General features: G+C 37.6%; 1 protein-coding gene across 1 annotated transcript in view; it reads right to left on the reverse strand.

The window, feature by feature from the left end:
• Positions 1 to 19,001, reverse strand: part of Gc (GC vitamin D binding protein) — a 38,255-nt gene extending 19,254 nt beyond the window's left edge. Inside the window, exons 1-3 of the mRNA XM_013150123.3 lie at positions 18,815 to 19,001; positions 1,616 to 1,685; positions 804 to 936 (exon numbers count right to left, since the gene is read on the reverse strand). Coding sequence (XP_013005577.1) covers positions 804 to 936; positions 1,616 to 1,685; positions 18,815 to 18,872 — 261 coding nt within the window. The 5' untranslated portion in view covers positions 18,873 to 19,001. The remainder of the gene's footprint in view (positions 1 to 803; positions 937 to 1,615; positions 1,686 to 18,814) is intronic.
• Between the last annotated feature and the right edge of the window lie 987 nt (positions 19,002 to 19,988).

The following is a 19,988-nucleotide window of genomic DNA, read 5'->3' on the forward strand; positions in this document are numbered from 1 at the left end:
GAGTGCGGCCACTCGACTTTCAGCCCCACTACCTGCGTGTGTCCCTGGGGACCTCAGCTCCCCGAGGTGACAGGAGCACCCCCCCCCCCAGGGTCCGTGCCAGCCCGCGTTGCTTTTCGCTGAGGTTACCCGACAGGGATGAGGACCTCCCTTCCCTCCCTTTATTAAATGAGCAGACTGTTGACACTGTAGCACTCTAGCCTTCTACAAGTGTCCACTTGATTGTTCTGGAGTAGTGATTCAGTACATCAAAGTGGGAGTGCAAAGATCAGTTTTTCCCAGAGTTTCCGATGTGTTTTGAAGCACAGCACAGGCTGAGGACCACACTGTACTCCAGTATCCTGGCACAGCACTGCCACACTGATGCATGTGCAGTGAGGAAGCCCTGTCCGAGGGATTGCAGTAACGCTGTTTGCTTTGGGAAATGTGACATGTGAGATAAAACTGTAGACAAGAGACTGACTTCACAGAGCAAAAAGGATTAGAAACAGCCTTTCATCGTGGAAGAATTATTTGGGCACTTTTGTGTGAAAACGTAATTTAATGTCCTTGTCCTTATTTTTTATATGTTGGTCTTGTTTTCTAAGATAAAACTTCCAAAGGGCCCTTCCTGCCAGGAAGGAAAGCAACGTGATTCGTGGGTCCTAAAGCGAACCTCCACCCAGCCCTCCTTTACCTCTCACAGCTTTTAGGCTTTATTTCTCTCAATCCAGGGAAGCAGAGTTGCTGTCTAGGCTTCCTCAAAGCGTGGCAAGGACACCTCGGGACTTTGTGCTGTGGAGACTGCGGCCAGGAACACTCACCCTGCTGTCATAGCAGTCGGGGGCAGCTCCCTCCGCACAGCACTCCTCTGTCAAGGCAACAACTTCCTGCACGAGCTGGCTGACCTGCTCAAAGGTGCCCCTGGAAAACTTCCTGCTGTAGAGGATTAGTGACCTGAGGGGGAAATATTAATAGTCATTTCATCCAAATTCTCACAGTTTTTCATACAGTAAAATAGAAAGACTAGTCAATTTCTAAATGAGATACTTCCTATAACTTATTTGGCTAATTAAAAATGAGATTGAATTTATTTATTTATTTTTTAATATTTTGCATATTATCTTCAAAGTAGTTGTTCAGAGTGCAAAATATAGGCATGAAAAATGATCAAACAATCAAACAGTGAAAACACAAACTGTTCTTGAGGTTGAATTTAAGAAGTACTTTTTGTTCTAGGGACGTTTATCTTGTAAGCAACAGAAATTGGACTTTGAGTTTGCATCAAACCAGCCCAATATCTGCTTAAAGCCGCTTGTAAAAATCTCAGGCTGTACCTCATTACCCTTGTTTACCAGAGGCCTGTTGTTACACTTTACCTCAGGAAACTATCCCTTAATCATCTATTTAAGCTCATTTGTAAATTTACTGGTGTCAGATTATTACTTCATAGTAACCATAAATCCATTGGAACTGTTGGGTGCCCCACTTTGCCTGGCTCTGCTGGTGCAAGTCCTGGAACTCAGTCCCTTCATCTTCTCAGCCATCATGTCTACCTTTGCACTGAACAGAGGCTGACTTGCATTTATTGTTCAAGTTTGAGTACCAGACAGTCAAGTAGCTCCTGCACACTTACAGAGTTCTGAATTCATCCTTTCCCAAGTTGGTGAGCTCCTTGCAGACTTTATCCCTTTCAAAATCTCGACCTAGGAACCAGAAATAGAAAATTCATCTTTTCCCTTTTAGTGTCTATTGCAAAAACTGTACATGTATAAAGTGATCTTCTATACAATCTATGGTACAAGTAGCATTATCTGTTATCTATCCGCAATTTAATTTGGGGAGTATCTTTCTATTTTCATATAATAGATGACAACTTAACAATGTGTTGCTTTATTTTAATGAACAGCAGAAAAAAATGAAGAGTGGATTAATATCAAGAATAGATTAGTCAAATAATTGTGCCAACTAGTTTGTATCTATTAATAAGAAAACGATTCCCTGAGATCCTGTCTTTACAACAATGCCAAAATTGAACGGTTTCTTCTTCCTCCTTTCTTTCTCTGTCTCCCTCCTTCCTCCCTCTCTCTTTTGTTGATTTTAGTTTCACTTAAGTTTTAAACAAAGCAGAACAGGAAGGCAGAGGAGAAGACTTTCCATTCCAGAGGAAGGGGCCACCCTGCCAATACAGGAGCCCAAAGAGGGTATAAGGGAGCAAGCACTGCCGTCGCCCTGCAGGAGCTGTAAAGGAAAGCTGGGAATTCAGCTGGGGAAAAACTGTGGCAAAATGGTTTTTGAAGGAAATATGGGGAAAGGTGGAAAGGCTTTCCCTGCTCTCCAAATGTAGCTAAGTGGCCTTCAAGGAAGCTCCTCAGAAACTTCATTAGGTGGCCTTGGAGTTTGAGGCATAGTGAACGGGTGCCTGATTCAGGCTGGAAGCAGTCTAAAGTGGTGACCTGCAGGAAACAAGGTGTACTGCCACCTCCCAAAGGGCTCTCTGGAGGGCAGTGGGCTGCAGGCAGTGAGGTGCTCCCTTTGGAAAGCAGGGTCCCAGGGCATCTCCAGGAGCTGCAGACTTCTCCAGGGATGCTGAGAGAGATGCCAAGCAACCCACTGAGAGAACCTCTCAGCCTATTCGCACATCTCTGTACTTAGAGGAGACGACAGCAGTGTGTTAGGTTAGTTTTTCCTGATGCTGCCCCTCCTGCTAGCTGCTCCCTTCCTTGCGTGTTAATGCTGGAGGAGCTCTGTGCAGCCCACAGAGTGCAAGGAGAGGGGCGCAGGCAGAGGAAAGGAGAGGCAAGCTTGCATGTCTGCTTTCCTGTCACAGGCAGGGAAGGGGCTTCCACTTCAAATAAGTTTACATCGTCGTGTTAAATTTAACCATTCATTCTCAGGACTAAAGTGAAGTTGTTATTTCAGGGTCAAAAATATGAAAGGACTTTTTTATTCTCTGTGAGCAAACAGAAAAATGATCACAACTGAATTTCAGTCCATTCAAGAAGCGAACAGCAGCATAGACAAAGAGTTCTTTACTTTGCTGAGATGTCCTTTGTCAGTGTTTCTGTCCTTTCAGAAATTTTTCAACCCTGGCATGCTTTATCCTTTGAAGAACTGTAAGAAGTACATGAATGGCCTTGTTTATATTCTAAAGGACTTTTACTTTTAGAAATTTATCTTCTTGACTTTAAACATTAGCAATGCCATCTTCAAGGTTGTGGTGGTAACTGCTGCCATGTATTTTATTTCAAAGATATCCTCATTTCTTTAACAGTTATAGTTCTAGGAGGGCTGAATATAACCAGGTTGAAATGCTTGTATTATGGTCGGGAATGGAGGTTGTGATGTTGGATACAAATTTGGGAGGTGTTTTTTTAAAATAAAATGATTCATTTTAGGATTGGTAGGTTTATGATAAAAATTGACTGTAGAGGAATTTGTACTGTATTTTTCAGATAACAACACAAAATAGATTTCTCAGGTGAGAAAAATCAGAAATTAGAGACAACATTGTGAAGTATCATTTTGTAAGAGGGAAACAACTCAAATGAATATCATCAAAACTCCATGGAAACTCGGAAAGTCCCTACATGTTAAAACCTGACATTTTCTGGAGATTAGACGAAGGTCATGAGACTGATAAACCAAAAGGTCAGCAGAATACAAAAGGTCACCTGCAGCAAAGCTCCAGTATGTCTGAGAACCTTCACATCTAGTATATTTTCTGAAATTTATTGATTAGTTTACAAGATAAGATATTGTGACAGGCTCAAAAGGTCAAAGGAAGGTAGAAAATTTTCATTAATCATTAACAGTGTTTTATGAAGACCTAACAATAATAGGAAAATATAGGTCTTGTGGTGAAATATTGTGTTGCTTAAATTATTCTGTTCTGATCTGCTTTGTTAGGTCTTCTTTTGTCTTAATCGCTTTAAAATAAAAAATTTTTAAGAATAGGGAAATATAGAAGTTAGAACTGTGTACAGTGAGTTATATTTTAGGGTACAGATAAAGTTTTAATCTATTGCTAAAGTAGAGTTAGGAAAAATGGGTATTAGTTGTACAGTAGTAGAATTTAGCTCAATGTAAGAAAACTTTGCTCAAGCCTATAATTCCAGCATTTTGGAGGCTGTGGCAAGAGGATACAGTGAGTTTGAGGCCAGCTTGGACTGTACAGAGAGCTCAGGGTCAGCCCGAACTACAAAATGAGACCCTGTCTCAAAAAAACCAGGAAGAATAAAGAAAAAATTTTAACTGGTTAATAGTTGAACTGATGGCAGCATTTGGAAAAAATGAGTTTGTTTTCTCAGTGGAAAAACTGAAGTGAATTTAAATAGCCATCTATATGTATAACAGATTCTTGAACTTAGTATAAGATTGTATCCTCATGATCTTTAATATTGCTTCCCAGGTACCACAAATAGGCCCCTTTTGGAGATAATAAGAGATTATATACACTGCTTTCTGCCCTCAAAGCTTACTATGTTGTAAGCTATACCCAGAAGTCTAATAAGAGCTTTTTAATTTTAATGAGCATGAGCTAACTTCATCTAAATAGCACCTCCTACAAAATTGTATTTGTACTTTTAATGTGATCATTCAAGCTCATGCAAAGTGAAAGGCTATTTTGAAATGGGGTACTACTGATGAACATTTTGAGAAAATTTTGTTTCTCAACAAACCTTTGTTTCAGGTTTAGATGTCTCACTTCACTAAAACTGTTTTCATTCTATGCACTATGAGAATGTGTGTGTGTGTATACACATGTAAAAATATGAAAGAAGTGCAAATGAGTGTGACAGACTGTCTGTTGTTAAATAGTTTTAGTTAATTTAAGTTCTTGTTTACACACTGCTTTGGTTTGAATGCGTACTGATGAGAGAAAAGTGGAAATTTAAACCTGAGGCTAAAAGTATTTTGGAATCATTTTTGCTGAAACATTCAGCCTTAGGCATGAGAAGACTCCAGAGAAGAGGATTTGAAAGGGTGCATTGAAAAATTTTGGAATTAAAATATCAGGGTAGATTGCTATTATAAAATAACCTGTGGAGGAAGCTGTTAAAGGTGATTTTTAAAATAAATACATTAATGATAAAATTTTTCATTTATTTATACAAAGAGGTGATATCTAGCTTATAAGACTGAACAAATACATGTTAATACTTTTCTAATCTTGTAGAAAACAGCAAATAAATATTGAAGTTAATTCATAATGTGATACTTGAAAATTGATTTCTCATGTCAATGGACCACTTTAATAATTTTATTTTTTGGTAATGATGTTTTAACCCCAATTGAGTTCTCTCTGAGTCACTGGTGAGTCACATGGTTAAATTTACATCTCAAATGGAATAGCACATTCTGTCCTGAAGTATATGAATTAATTGTGATCAGGGTGATTTGGACTTCAGTACGGTGCCAGTAACTATTGGCATAAACTTAGTGGCTCTTGTGAAATCATTTACACATCAAGTGATCTTTCAATACTAAATGTTTATAAATTTCACTATCAAGTTTTACTTTTTGCAAAATCTTGACCAATTTTCATCTATGTATATTGTGAAATATTCTGGTAAATCATGTCCAATGCTGGACTTTGGAAGACAAATTTGATTTACTTTCAGGAAATCTCTATCGCTTTATGGACCTTACTTCTCTCAACAAAGCTGAATAGTCATTCTCATGTGGAACAGGTATATTTTGAGGAGAGTTCTGTGCTAGGCATTGGGTCCAGTATTGAGTTTGAGTGTGCAATGGAGACCAAGATAGATTTATCCCTGCCCTTGTGAAACCTTCATTCTAGCGGAGACAGCCACTCTCTTAATACAAAACCCACTGAAAAGGCATTTTTGGTGTTTTCATAATTATTTTAAGCTTTCAATTTGGTCACCTAGAGAAATCGTTTGTATATCAGGAATAATAAATCATCCTAAATAACAGAAACTTGAGCTGACATTAGCAAGGTATCCCAGAAACTGTTGCTACTCCTCTCTTTTGTTCTGAAAAATCACTTTGCGGGGTGATGGTGGTGGTGGTGGTGGTGGTGGTGTTGTACTGGGCAATCGAACTCATGACCTTGTGCTTGCCAGACAGGTGCTTATGCTGCTGAGCTGAATCTCTAGCCCCAAATCACATATTTTTTAGTACTTTGTTTAGTATTTTGTATTTTTATAGTTTCATTTCTTTGAAATTTTAGTTTTTATTCTGTACTGAGGGGCTCATCTGTGTCAAGAAAGTACATTTATCCAGAGTTTTATCCCCAGTACTGGACACTGAACTCAAGACCTTTACACTAAGCTGCGCACTCCCTCTTCCTGGTCATCTTTAAAAATTCTTGAGACAGGGCCTTGCTACATTGCAAGGCTGGATTCAAATGTGCCCTCATAGGAGTATGTGACCTGGCCCAGCTTGTTAGTGTTCCTTAAGAAAGATTTACCTCTCAAGAATAAATCAACAGTATTTAGTTAGTTAGGATGGTGACTTCAGAGTGGAGATTTCACTTGAGAAACTGAATATTGAGCTGGTTTCAGAAGATGTCCTTGTTATTGGAGATTGACATATTACTAGAAATAACATAAATGAAGCAAAGCTGACTGAATTAACACTTTATCTGTCAGACTTTTTTGGTTGCAAATCCGTTGACCTTTTAGATTGTTACTGTTGAACAATGATTTGGTTTTTCTTATTATTACTGATGGTATGCAGTTTTCTGGGTTTGGACCACTCAAAAGAAATTCAGTCTTTAAAAACTAAGTTCAGAAACCTGTGGGACATTTATAGATTCATTAATTTAGAGAAAATGGATGTCTCTCTTAGGACGGTGTCAGGGGAACAAATGGAGCTTCATTTCAGGTTTTGAAAACCTGAAAGCCATGAAGAGAGTGGGAGATACACACAAGGTCGCTGAGTCAGTGACCTAGAAATACAGCAGCCAGAGCAGGAGCCCGCAGAGACGCCTTCAGTCCAGCATCCTTGTGTTTCTTCCAGGGGTGCTGTGGCCTTTAGGACACCCACAAAAATCCTAACAGAAAATGTTTCTCCGTATTTCCTATTTCTCTCTGTTTCCTTTTGTGGACTGATCATTCCCTCATCTACAGCTACTTTTGCAGAGATAAAGATGGAAGTGATGTTTCTCTCTCGAGCCTTGGGGAAGGTTGAAGGTGATTTGCCCTGTAACTTAAGTTGGAAACTCAGAATGCCTTTAGGTTGTGAAGTGGGACTGGCTGAGTGTCCTTACCTGAAATTCTTGAGTTCAGAAGTACTTTGGGTTTCAGGTTGTTTTTTAAAATTTGTAACATTTACATAGATTTTGTCAGTTGAGTCCCCTAATTTAAAAATTCAAATCTGCAATGCTCCAAAGTCCAAAATTTTCTTGAAGCATCCATACTTAAGAAGTTTGAGGATTAAAACATTTCAGATTTCAGATTTTTGGATTAAGTGTATTCAACCTAGATAGTGATAAAAATAACACAGTAGGTAATGGTCGCATGCCAACAGTTTGGTGAGTAGTGGCCTGATTACATGACCTCCATTAGCTATTTCAATCCTCATAAAGTCCTACAAGATTTCACTTATTACAGTTTACCTGTGATCTGAACTATAATGTTGAAAAGTTAACAACTTCAACTTATTTATAAATTATGTTTGTAGAAAACTGTGTTTTAGCTCCCAAATATTTAATATAGTAATTTTGGAATATATTTTGCCTGTGAGTTGCAGAGGTATTTTACTGAAAGGCACTTGTGTATATAGTACTAAGAGAATCTTTATTATTTATGTCTTGTTTAAGTTTTAATCTATGACTTCCAGTACTAGAAAAGTTAATTTTTATTCTTTATATTTCTCCTTTAGAGTCTGGCACAGTAAAATAGAAAGGTTAATGAGTTAGCTAAAAGTCTGTCATATTTTTAGTCTCACCAGAGTCTGAATCTGAAAGTAATACCAGACATTTGGTGATAGATCCAACAAAGGGGGTCAGTACTAATTGTTTCATTTCATAAAACCATTTTACTTTCTGTGAAAGTTCTTTTGGATAAAGATTACATCTAAATTTTGAGATCCTGGATGCCAGACACAATTCTAGATACAGCACGTATACTTTTTAAAAGGCCAACTCATTAAGCAGATATTATTACATTTGAAAAAATCATTTAGTAAGCAATAACAAATTAGTATCTACATTGGATCCCTTTGACGAGCTGATATAAATAGGAAGTGGTGGTAATTTTGCTGTGATAACTATATAGTATTTCAATTAAAATTCCAAAAAATATCAACTGAAAACAGATTAGGGGTTAAACGTGGAACATAAAATTGCTTTGCTATTAGAAGAAAACATAATGTGCAAGCTACAAGGCATGAGTCTGGGCAAGACTTTTGTTGTTACGGTTTTGAAAGCACAGACAACCAAAGGGAAAAGTAGACAACTGGAATTGCATCATGTTAAAAACCACAAACAAACAAACAGACAAACAGAAACCTTCTGCACAGCAAAGGAAGCAATTAACAAAGTGAAGAGACACTGCAAAGTGGGAAAAACATTTCAAACCATATATCTAATCAGGAATTAATATACAAAATACATGAGAACAGCTGAAAAGTATGAAAACAGCCAAATGAACAATAGGCAGTGACTTACATATGTCTTTAAAAAAGACATACAAATGGCTAATGTACTAATCCCAGTGCTACTAATGCTGGAGGAGACACATAGTGAGAGGGCCAGGGCTTTAGCTCAGTGGTGTAAGTGCCTGCCTGGCAGACTGGAGGTCGTGAGTTCAATCCCTGATACCAAACAAACAAAACAAACAAGAACGTTCACAGTGAGACATTAGCTGTTCCTTGTTTGAATGGCTGATGTGAAAGTTTAGGTATGAGGGTGTTGAGAAAGGGGACATCCACTATGAAAATACAGTGTGAAGATTCCCCCAAATATTAAAAATACTGTTATATGATGTGTTTAGCTCTTTCAGGAAGATACCTGGAAGAGGAGTAGCTGTGTGAAATGGAATTTCTGGTTTTAGTTTTTGAGAAAGCTCCACATTGATTTCCATAAGATGTGTTATGTACACGTACCACTCCACACACAGAATGTTAGCATTATGCACTGCAAACATGAACAATAAAAATGAATTGAAAGATAAAATTTCACATTTGAAAGAAAGAAAATATTAAATTACAACTACCGTGTGATCAGGCAATACTGCTTCTGCATGTGTATTAAAAGAAATCAACATGGTGCTGGGACTTGGGGGACTGAACAAGAAAGCAAAGAGCCAACCTTCCTGGTACGCAGTGGGAGCTGCGGGCGCACCAGGGAGAGAGCGAGTCAGTGTCCCCCGTGAGCCTACTAGTGTGAGGGCTGACAATCAACCGTGGTGTCCCCCCACCCCAAGAAACTGGATGGTTCTGAGGTCAGCCTGAATTGGTAACAACTAAGGCTCATATAGGAACTAAATACTTATGTTGTTGGGTTGATTATGCTGACCTGGAGCTAGAGGTCTGAGCATCTGTATGGAGAATGACCTTATGCAATATAGCCTGTATGGGGGAGTTCTTTGTATCTTGTCTTTGAAGGCCAATATTGTTTTCACTGCTTTGCTTCATTATGATTAATTGTTTTGCTCTATTCAGTATTCTGTTTTGATAGGCTTCATAATGTTCTTTTTTTTGGTTTGATTTTGCTATACTTAATTGAATGAACAATTATTGTGAAGATAACAAGATATATTATGGTGTCTATTATTATTATCCTGGTAGCTAGCTCTGAAGTTCTGTACCAGTTTCATTACATTGTCTTGATTGGCTTTGTTCTGTTACATTTTACTATTTTTAAAATAAAAAAAAAAAAGAAAACAATATCAATATGGTTATAGGACCTTTGCATTTCCGTGTTCATTTTGTGCTGTTCACAATCACTTACATGTAAACCTAGGCTAAGACTATGGGGTTGGTATGTATAACCAGTGGAATACTATTTGATCTTTTAAAAGAAAGAAATTCTGTCATTTGCTATGTTTGTAGAAAATGAAATGCCAATTTTCCCACAAGATATGTAGTAGGTATTAATTCCAATTGTCATTAGATATAATACCTTAACTTCATTTGCTAAGAAAATTTAAAGTCAACATCAACTTAAGTGTAAGCATTGCCAGTACTTCATTTATGTAAGTAAAATTTATTTAATGTTTAAAAATCTAGTACATTTTTGTAATGTGAAAAACTTTGTTTCTAAATCCATTTGTTAGCTCGTAGTCAGATCAATAAATAACAAACTCACACATTTCTTTTTACTATGTTATGTTTTAAAATGTGTTATTTTAAAAGTACTCTTGCTATTACAGCTCTTACAAAAGTGTTTTCCAAACTCACATCTCTAAAATGAAAAGCATACTTTGTTAAATATAAACTGTATATACCCAAAGGAATCAAAGCCAGCATACTCAGCACACACACACACACACACACACACACACACACACACGCACGCACACACACACACACACACAAGAAACTGAAGATATCTCAGAAAATGGGAAGACATTGCTTGTTCATGGACAGGAAGAATGAATATTGTGAAAATGGCCATTCTCCCAAAACTGTTATACAGATTCAATGCAATCCCAATGAAAATACCATCAACATACCTCAGAGATCTAGAGAAATCACTCCTAAAATTCATCTGGAACCAGAAGAGACTTAGAATAGCAAAGGCAATTCTAAGCAGCAAAGGCAAGGCAGGAGACATCACAATCCCTGACTTGAAGTTATACTACAAAGCAACCGTAGCAAAATCAACATGGTACTGGAATCAAAACAGGTTTGAAGATCAATGGAATAGATTAGAATATACAACCATAACTACAAACACACTCAACCCCCTTATTTTTGATAAAGGGACCAAACATGTTCACTGGAAGAACAACAGTCTCTTTAATTAATGGTGCTGGAAAAACTGGCTCTCCATATGCCAAAAACTAAAACTAGACCCAAGCCTATCACCATGTACTAAATTAAAATCTAAATGGATCAAAGATCTGAATATTAAAACAGAAACACTAAATCTGTTGGAAGACAAATTAGGTAAAAATCTTGAAGACATAGAGGTAGGTAGAGAATTCATGAACAGAAATCAAACTGCACAGGAAATATTTCCCAGAATCAATACCTGGGATCACGTCTTATTAAAAAGCTTCTGCAAGTCAAAAGAAATGTCCAGCATAGTGAAAAACAAACCCACAAACCTGGAATAAAGCTTAGTGAACTGTCCCTGAGACAAAGGACTTCTGTCTAAAACATATAAAGAATTTTAAAAAATCAAACCCCCGAAATTCAAGGACCCAATCCAAAAATGGACATCTGAGGTGACTACACAGTTCTCAGATGAAGAAACACAAATGGCAAATAAATACATGAAAAAATGTTCATCATCATTACTCATTAGAGAAATGCAAATTAAAACAATGCTGAGATTCTATCTCAATCCTGAAAGAATGGCCAGGATCAAGAAAACTACCAATAACAAATGCTGGAGATGCTGTGGGGAAAAAGGAACTCTTCTGCACTGTTGGTGGGAGTGTAGACTAATGCAACCACTGTGGAGATCATTCTGGAGACTCCTCAAAAAGATGGGATTGGAAGTCCCATTTGACCCAGCTATTTCACTTGTAGGCATATTCCCATAAGAACTGAAAACATCAAAACATAGTGAATATGTGCACCCATGTTTACAGCAGCACAATTGGTAATAGCCAGATCTTGGAGACAACCTAAGTGTCTAGCAACTGAGGAATGGATAAAAAAGTTGTGGTATTTTTATACAATGGAGTACTACTCAGCTATAAAGAATGATCACATTGAGATATTTATAAATACATGGGTGCAGCTTGAGACCATACTCACAAGCAAAATAAATCAAACTCATATGTATAAATATCATATAGTCTCCCTAGTGTAAGAAATGGTAAGAGTACATAAGAGTTTATGGTAATCATGATTCCCCATTACATTGCTTTGTATAATATATACCTTCATTAGTTGGAATGGATTTATCCTGGTTTATTTGATTTTATTATCTATGATATTATAAACAGCTATTTTGAAGAAAACAAGGCATTATAATAGCCAGTGCTGATTTAATATCATGTTACTCTGAAGTCCGACTATGCTTTTGTTCTTCTGTTTCCATTGGTTTTATCATATTGGATTTTATTATGTGTGACAGTATAAACAAATTTTCTATGGAAAATGAGATAATATAGTAGCCATTGATTGTTCTCTGTTATTTGGTTCTGAAAGCCCTGTAATGCTTTCATTCTCTTGAAGGGTTTCATACTGTTTTGTTATGTTTGATAGTGTCGTATATGAAGTTATGCTAAACCATTTCAAAGAAAGAGACACTATGGTAGTTACTGTTACTTATGGGTTGTCTTGTGGTAAAATGTTGTGTTGCTTGCATTGTTCTGATCTGATCTGCTTTGTTATGTCCTCTTTTGTCTTAATCTCTTTAAAATAAAAAAAATTAAACAGGAAAAAGAAAAACATACACACAAATAAAACAAAGCCAAATAAAAGAGAAGCCAGTGTACTTAGGGACACATCCATATCCATGTTTATTGTGACACAATATTTAATAGCTAAGATATGGAATCAGCTAGGTGGCCATCGACAGATGAAAGAAAAGAAAATGTGACTATATATTTATATATGAGTGAAATATTGTCATTTGCAAAAAAAATGAATGGATATGAATGTCATCATGTTGAGCAAATTGAATCAGACTCAGAAAAATAAATATAGCATGTTCTCATTAATGTGTGGACTCTAAAGTAGAAGAAAGAAATTAGGAGTGACTCTCCTGAAGACAATGAGGGGAGGTGGGTGAAGGGGTGTACAGGGGGATGAATGAGATCCAAATGTGTTACATACATTGAAACCCACCAATTGTGAAAACAGGGAGGAGGGTAAGACAAGGCAGCCCTGGGGAGAAAGTAAAAATATGTTAGTGTAAGTACAAATCGACCAAAATGAAATACACCAATAAAAATGTGAACCAAAATCTTCATGTGATTTTTTATCTATGGATGGTATCATGTAAAGGGCTGTAACTATTTTGCCTATTTTAATGTAAAGAGATGATCATGTATCAACATTCTTTATGGTATTAAATCTCAAATTGTCTCTGAGACACTGAGAATAGTAAACTCATATGTCCAGAGTGCAGAAATTGCACAATTTTTGTTTGATCCAGGTGACAAAAGGAAAATGCTTAGTGATATGAACCATGAATTTAGCCCAAAAGTTAAGTTAGTTAGCTCCGGGCACTGCTGTCACATGAAAATGTGCCCCTTGTGTTTATATCTTTTCATACCTCCAAAGAAACTAGAAATCTGTATTTTTATGTGAAATCTCCAACTTTTAAGATGTTCACAAGTCAAAGTAAAGTTTAAAGATGCTTTTGTGATGTTGGGTAAGTGGCACATGCTTGTAATCCCAGAACTCTGGAGGTTAATGAAAGAAGGTCACTTGAGTCCAGTTTGAGACCAGCCTAGGCAACGCCATGAGACACTCGTTGCAAAAACAAAAAAGACAAAACATAATGCAAACACAGACATTTTACTGGCCTAAACCATGATAACCAAAGAAAACACATCCCCAGGAGACACAAACTCTGGATCCAGACCACCTAGAATTCAATCCTTGGTGCCTCAGGCCATGGGCAAGTTGCTTATTTTCTCTATTTTTCTTTAGGTTCTCATTTGTAAGATATTTCATAGTTTTTTATGAGAATAAAATAAATTAACTTGCTCAGAACAGTAACCGCCCCTCATCCAGTAAATAGTATATACTCATGTCATATTATTGTCAAGTTCTCATTTGTGACGATGGTTGTACATTTGCATATGACAAATCTATATGAATAATTTACTAGGAACAGGGAATCATGCAAAATAGAGCTCTAAAGCTACCAATCCTTAAGGACGCTGAGCCTGACAGAAGAGCTAAATATAAGGTACAATAAATATAGTAATCATTACCATACTAGAGAACGGACAAAGCGATATAATGGAAACTTCAGGTTGGAAGGAAATTTCAGGAAGCCTCAGAACAGAAACTACTATATGTAATACACTGAGAGCAAAGTAGGGTCATAGTAGGTGTAAAAGGATTAGGACAGGAATTCTAAGTGAAGACTACAGCACCAAGAGACACAGAAGCTGGGAAATCTGGAGAATAGTGAGTAATGCAGTAAGAAAGCTGGAAGATAAATCAGAAAGACTCAGCACCCAAAGCTCTGCTGCTTTTTCTAAGGTGACGTTGAACTATTAGGTAGGAGGATAGTTACTTTATGACTTGCATTCAAGGAACAATATTCTTGGATTTGAGATAAATATATGATAAATATCACCTTTATTAGGATATTCTTTTATTTTTATATTTTAATGTAATAAATGTAGATAGGAAAATATAAAAACTACTCTTCTATGAAAAAATAAAGCAAAATTTCATAACAGATTAGAGCACAAGACTACTGTCTACCATAATTTTCTCATGATCATCTCAGTAGGCTCAGAAAAAATCCAATACCCATTTTTAACAAAATCCGATACCCATTCATGATAAAACCCTGAAGAAAATAGATATAAAAGGGATTTATCTCCAGCAGATAAAAGGCATTTAAAACAACCCTACTGCTAACATCATATTAAATGCTGAGAAAATAAAGACTTCCCTCCTAAAATAAGGAATAAAACAAAAATTTCTGCTATCACCACTGCTGTCCAGTATAGTTCTAAAACATCAGCCAGAGCAATCAGGAAATGAAAGAAATAAGTGATAGAGGTACAACATAGACACAGTCAAAATATCACTCCTTGCCAACAACATAATCCTATCCCAGAAGACTAAAAATTCCACAAAAGACTCAGAAATATAAGGCTAACATTTTACAAAATGTTAATCCATGTAAGAATGCTTCCATATTTACTGCCTAACCTGTTGTCTTCAGGTAGATACAGCAAATTACCACTGACTGTGAAGTTTGACATTATTTGTTATGTAGCTTAGAGACTGGAAGGCTGAAATCAGGGTGCCAGCATGCTCACAGATTTGGTGAGGGCATCTTCATATGTCCTTGTATGACATTCTTTTATATGTGTGTAAAGAAAATGATTGTCCCTCTTCCTCCTCCTCTCCTCCCCTCCCCTCTCCTCTCCTCTCCTCTCCTCTCCTCTCCTCTCCTCTCCTCTCCTCTCCTCTCCTCTCCTCTCCCCTCCCCTCCCCTCTTCTCCCCTCTCCTCTCCTCCCCTTCCCTTCCCTTCTTCTCTTCTTTTCTTTCTCTCCTCCTGTCTTCTCTTCCTGTTTTATTTGCTGTCTTCCACTTTCTCTCCTCTGCCCTCCTCCTGTCCTTCTCCCCCCCTCCATCCCTCTCTCCCAGGAAGGGCATAAATCCCATTAAATGACTCTTCCTTTCAAAGTTCCCCTTCCAAAGTACCCTGTCACACTAGGACTTCTGCATATGAACCCTGAGAGACACAAACATACAGTCTGTAATACATGATAAACTGTCAGTGACTGTTATCAATAATTTTTACATTAAAATTCAGTAACTGAAAATGTGTTAATATCATATCATGTGATATACTATTAGGCTGAATCCTCATTTTCTGATCAGTACAACACAAACAAGAAGGTAAAAAAAAAAAAAAAAAAAACAGGAAACCCCACAGGAAGCAGGGAAAGGAGTTAGCATGCACCTTCTCTGAATCTCGCTGGTTCTGGAGAGATGCCCAGTAAGAGGGTTCCTGCGGCTCACCGGCCCCTCCACTGGTGAACTTTCAGCCAGCCGGGGGACCCGGAAACACACCACCCTGGATTTCTGCGGCAGTTGCATTACACTGCCACAAATGAGGAGATTCAAATTTCAAACCCTTACTGTTATGTTTTTCACAGATCTCCCTAGACTAGAATCAGGATCAGCAGCGGAGGTCCTGGGGATGAACCCACCTCCTGGCTTTCAGAAGGGCGCTGTTAGGAGTGCTCTGTCTACTTTGGCTCCAGGGCACTCTGCTCTGTCTTCAAAGCCAGCACTTTTGCCTGCGATTCAGCCTCTTCAGTCACACCTTCTCTGACTCTTCTACTTCCTCTTCCACCTTTAACAGGCGCTGGGACTACCCTGGTCCCACGCAGATAAACTAGCATTCTCTTTTCATTTTAAGCTCATCTACTTAGCAACTTTTATTACATCTACAACTTAAATGTTCCCCTTCGTGATGTAGCCAGTCTATTCATTTCACTGCATTAGGGCACCTCTACTTTTGGGGATGGTGGGCTTTGTTTTCTGTTTGTGTTTAAGCTTGAGCCAACTCATGAGCAGGTGACTCCAACAGAGGGCACAGCCGCAGAGGCTTTATATCAGGTACCAGGGTCCAAGTCCCCACCAACCAGCTGCACACACTCAGCCCTGTTGTTTCATTAATCTCACAACAGTGGCCTGATTTAAGTGCTTAATTCATTTTTGGAGTCACTGCCTTTATCAAGATTGTACTGTATTTTCTTAATATGGTGGCTGGGGAAGTGTGGGAGGTAAGGCATTGATTGGTTAGAGAGTGAATTGCAATAGCCAGGAGAAGGAGAAAACCGGTCTGGTTAGGAACCCTGTGTGGAACTAGAAATGGCAGGAGTGGGGTGAAGGGCAGTACCTACACTTTGAGAGCTAGTTCTGTTTGGGAGGGAGAGACTGAGGAGGTTTCAGCAACGGAATATTCTGCGCAAAGCTGGTCAGCGTCACAGCTAAACTTTACGGAATGTAGGAATGATGGAATGTAGGGCGTAACAATGAATTGAATAATGTCCAAGAAGACTCTAAAGGACTGAGAAAGGAATTCAGATGCGACAGTGCCAGGAAAGAAAATGGAGCGTTAGGAGTCCCAGTTGGAGTGATGATGAGGTTTGGACCACCTGTGGATACACACAGTCAGGCGGCAGATAATGACTCACTGGTAATCGCAATTAAGCTGATGTCAGTGGTGGCTTGTTCCTGTCTTATATATATATATATATATGTTCATAGTTTACAAAACTTCAATTTAAAGTATTTGTTTCATGAGAGGCAACAGATTAGTGACCACGAGCATTGCCTCTAATTCTGCTATGGTTAGCTTTTTTTTTTTGCTCCATTTCCTAATCTATAAAATGGGGATCATAGTTCTGAGCTTGTTATGGTACTGTGAGGATAAAATCAAGTTATCCAAAAGCTTTTAAACATGCTGGAATTATTAATAAAGTACCATCAATAATTGTATTTACAGAGCATAAACTTCAGTGCCAGTGCTCCATAGTGGAAATTTCGTATGATGAGAATATTAGAAATAATGATGATAAACTTTTACAAAGAATTTATTCTTTCCAATATGACCATTATGTAGCTTCGCTGGTGCACTTTTACTCTAATACTCAAAATTATCTTAGGAGTTTGGCACTCTAGTTTTGTGATATTATGCAAACATTTTTCAAACACTAACTATATATCAAGTAGTTGTCTAAAACAGTAAGTTACAACAGGAAGTAAATATCTTTAATTTCCTGAAACTTACATCTACTTTTGTTAAAATGAATGCACAGGAGGTGCTTGGCACGTAAGGTATCAAGTGCTAAGAGGGGCGTCATCTGACTTATGAAATCTGAGCAAGAAGACTAAATTCAGATCTCTCAAGGGAACTGAGATTTCCAATACATGTATTTCCGAGATTGAGCCATTCCTGGGCCTTTGCATTTGCAGGTTCTGGTCTGAGTTAGCGTTCACAGGGATGTTCAGGGTCAGATCTGCTCCCAAAGAAATCTGGGGCAAAAGAATAAACTTTCAGGGATCTGGCCTGTGCAAAGCATTTTCCTTTTTGTACTTCTCATTTTGTCTCAGGTTGTGCAGTCTTACCTGAGGTCTAGTAGCCTGCCTTAGATCTACGGATGAGTGAAACGGTTAAGGTAATTTGGGTGGCCAAAGTAACAGCAAGGAAAAGTGAATGTAAAAAGAGTAACAAAGTCAAGAGTCATATTTTTCAAATCATGGTTAATGAACGCAGTATTTGATTCCTTTGCTAACATAAATATAAATGTATGACTTGGGTAAGTCTGTTGACAGCACTCAATAAAAATTTCAATTTTACAGGGCAAGATGAATGCACATTTTATTATACATATTTTAAAAATCAGCCAGACATAATCTATTTGTATCATTTAAAAATTTTTTAAACATGACCTAAAAATAACACTATTTGAAGAACAATTTTAATGAAAAATATAACTCAATGATCTTTCAATTATCTTTTATATGGTTGTTTCATAGTTACAGAAAATTTTTATTGTATGTGGCATATGTTTAAAAAAACCATAGTGCTTTTTCAAATACTACATAAAATAGCAAAAATAAAAACAAACAACACTACCAAAACCCCAAAATACTGGGTATGTAAGACCTCTTGAGGGGGAGGAGGAGGAGGAAGAGGTGGAGGAAGAGGAGGAGAGAAATCTTTCGGTTGCCTTTATGCATCACTGACATAGAACATTGCACTCTCCATTGCGGAAGTGCTTTGAAGTCTGAAAAATGCTTACTGATTAATCCCTCCAGCATATTGTCTTTTGAAAGTTAATGCATTTCTTCAGATTTCATTTATCAAAAATAGGAATATTTGACAAACTATATAATTAGACTTTCTCTCCTGAGATTCTTTTCCTTCTTTCTTCCAACATATTCTCCAATTCTTTCATTTTTTTATCTTTTTGCACAGTTTTCATGTGGTGATGAGAATTAAATGAGTAAGGATCCTCGAGACCTTACCTCTTTCTAAAGCACGGCCCAGCGCTACAGCGAGCAGGAGAAACAAGACCAGCTTCATTGCTCCACCCGGGAGTCCTGCAGCAATTTCTGTCACTGCAGGTCCCCAAGGAAAAGATGACAGCCAAAAGTTGCAGTCCCCTTTTACTAGACCCCCGACTGCCAACTAATCAATTATTAATCTCCATGCGGAAATGAGGGGCGGTCATCTTTGGCCCAAAAGAGGTAAAATATCAATCAGGGAAAACAGACACACTGGAAGTCTAGGAGATTTCAATCATTAACTTTGTCAAACTGCAAAAGAGCTAAAGTATACAGATAATTTTCCACTGCTGTTTTCACACACACAAAAAATGATGACTATATAGTTAAGTACATGTTTAGCCCCTCTTTATGGGGAAATGTGTCTCCATTGGACATATATTACTCCTCGTATGCTAATGGAAAATTGGAGAAAGTGCTTAGACACTTTCTTTCTGTGTTTAAATCTACTAAAAACAGCATTACCTTTGCCTATCACAGACAAATATTTTAAGTGAAAAGAAGAGAATGGAATAGTGACAAATCAGTTTAGCAAAATTCTTTAAATCCATGTTTTCAAGGCCGTAAAACAATCTTAAGATGGTGGTGTGGTCATTTAATTTATATGCTGTGGTACACTTTTTGAAGAATCTGTGAAGAGAGAAACATAATAACTTCAGGGGTTAAATGAACCCAGTCACAAAATATCAGTGGAAAATCTCAGGCTCCCCACATATGATTTAAAGCTCCCTCTAATTTTACACAGCTGTCACATTTTATGATAACTTAACTTGCAAGCTCATGGTGGCCTAATGGAACTTGGAATCCAGCATCTTCATCTTATAGAAGGGAGCACTAAACCCAAGTAGGTGCTATGATTTGTCCAGAGAAACACTGGTGATGATCGTTTATTGAGATTCGGCCAGCTCCTGATTCCTGCAGCATCCCTCCTTTTAGGAAATGATTAAATACATGTTTGTGGGATCTGGAATGACATTCTTATCCAGCTCATTGCTGTGTGCATTGGAAGGTTTCTTATACCTCTCTACATGTCATATTCTTCATATGCAATGAGGTGATAACTCTTAAAACTTTTGTCACATGATTATTTCTGAGAGGTGAATTCATGTGCAGAACTCCATACAGTGTCATGCAC

This window comes from Cavia porcellus, unplaced genomic scaffold (genome assembly GCF_034190915.1).
Source record: "Cavia porcellus strain 051 isolate PalLab524CR breed Dunkin Hartley unplaced genomic scaffold, mCavPor4.1 scaffold_30, whole genome shotgun sequence".
NCBI lineage: Eukaryota > Metazoa > Chordata > Mammalia > Rodentia > Caviidae > Cavia > Cavia porcellus.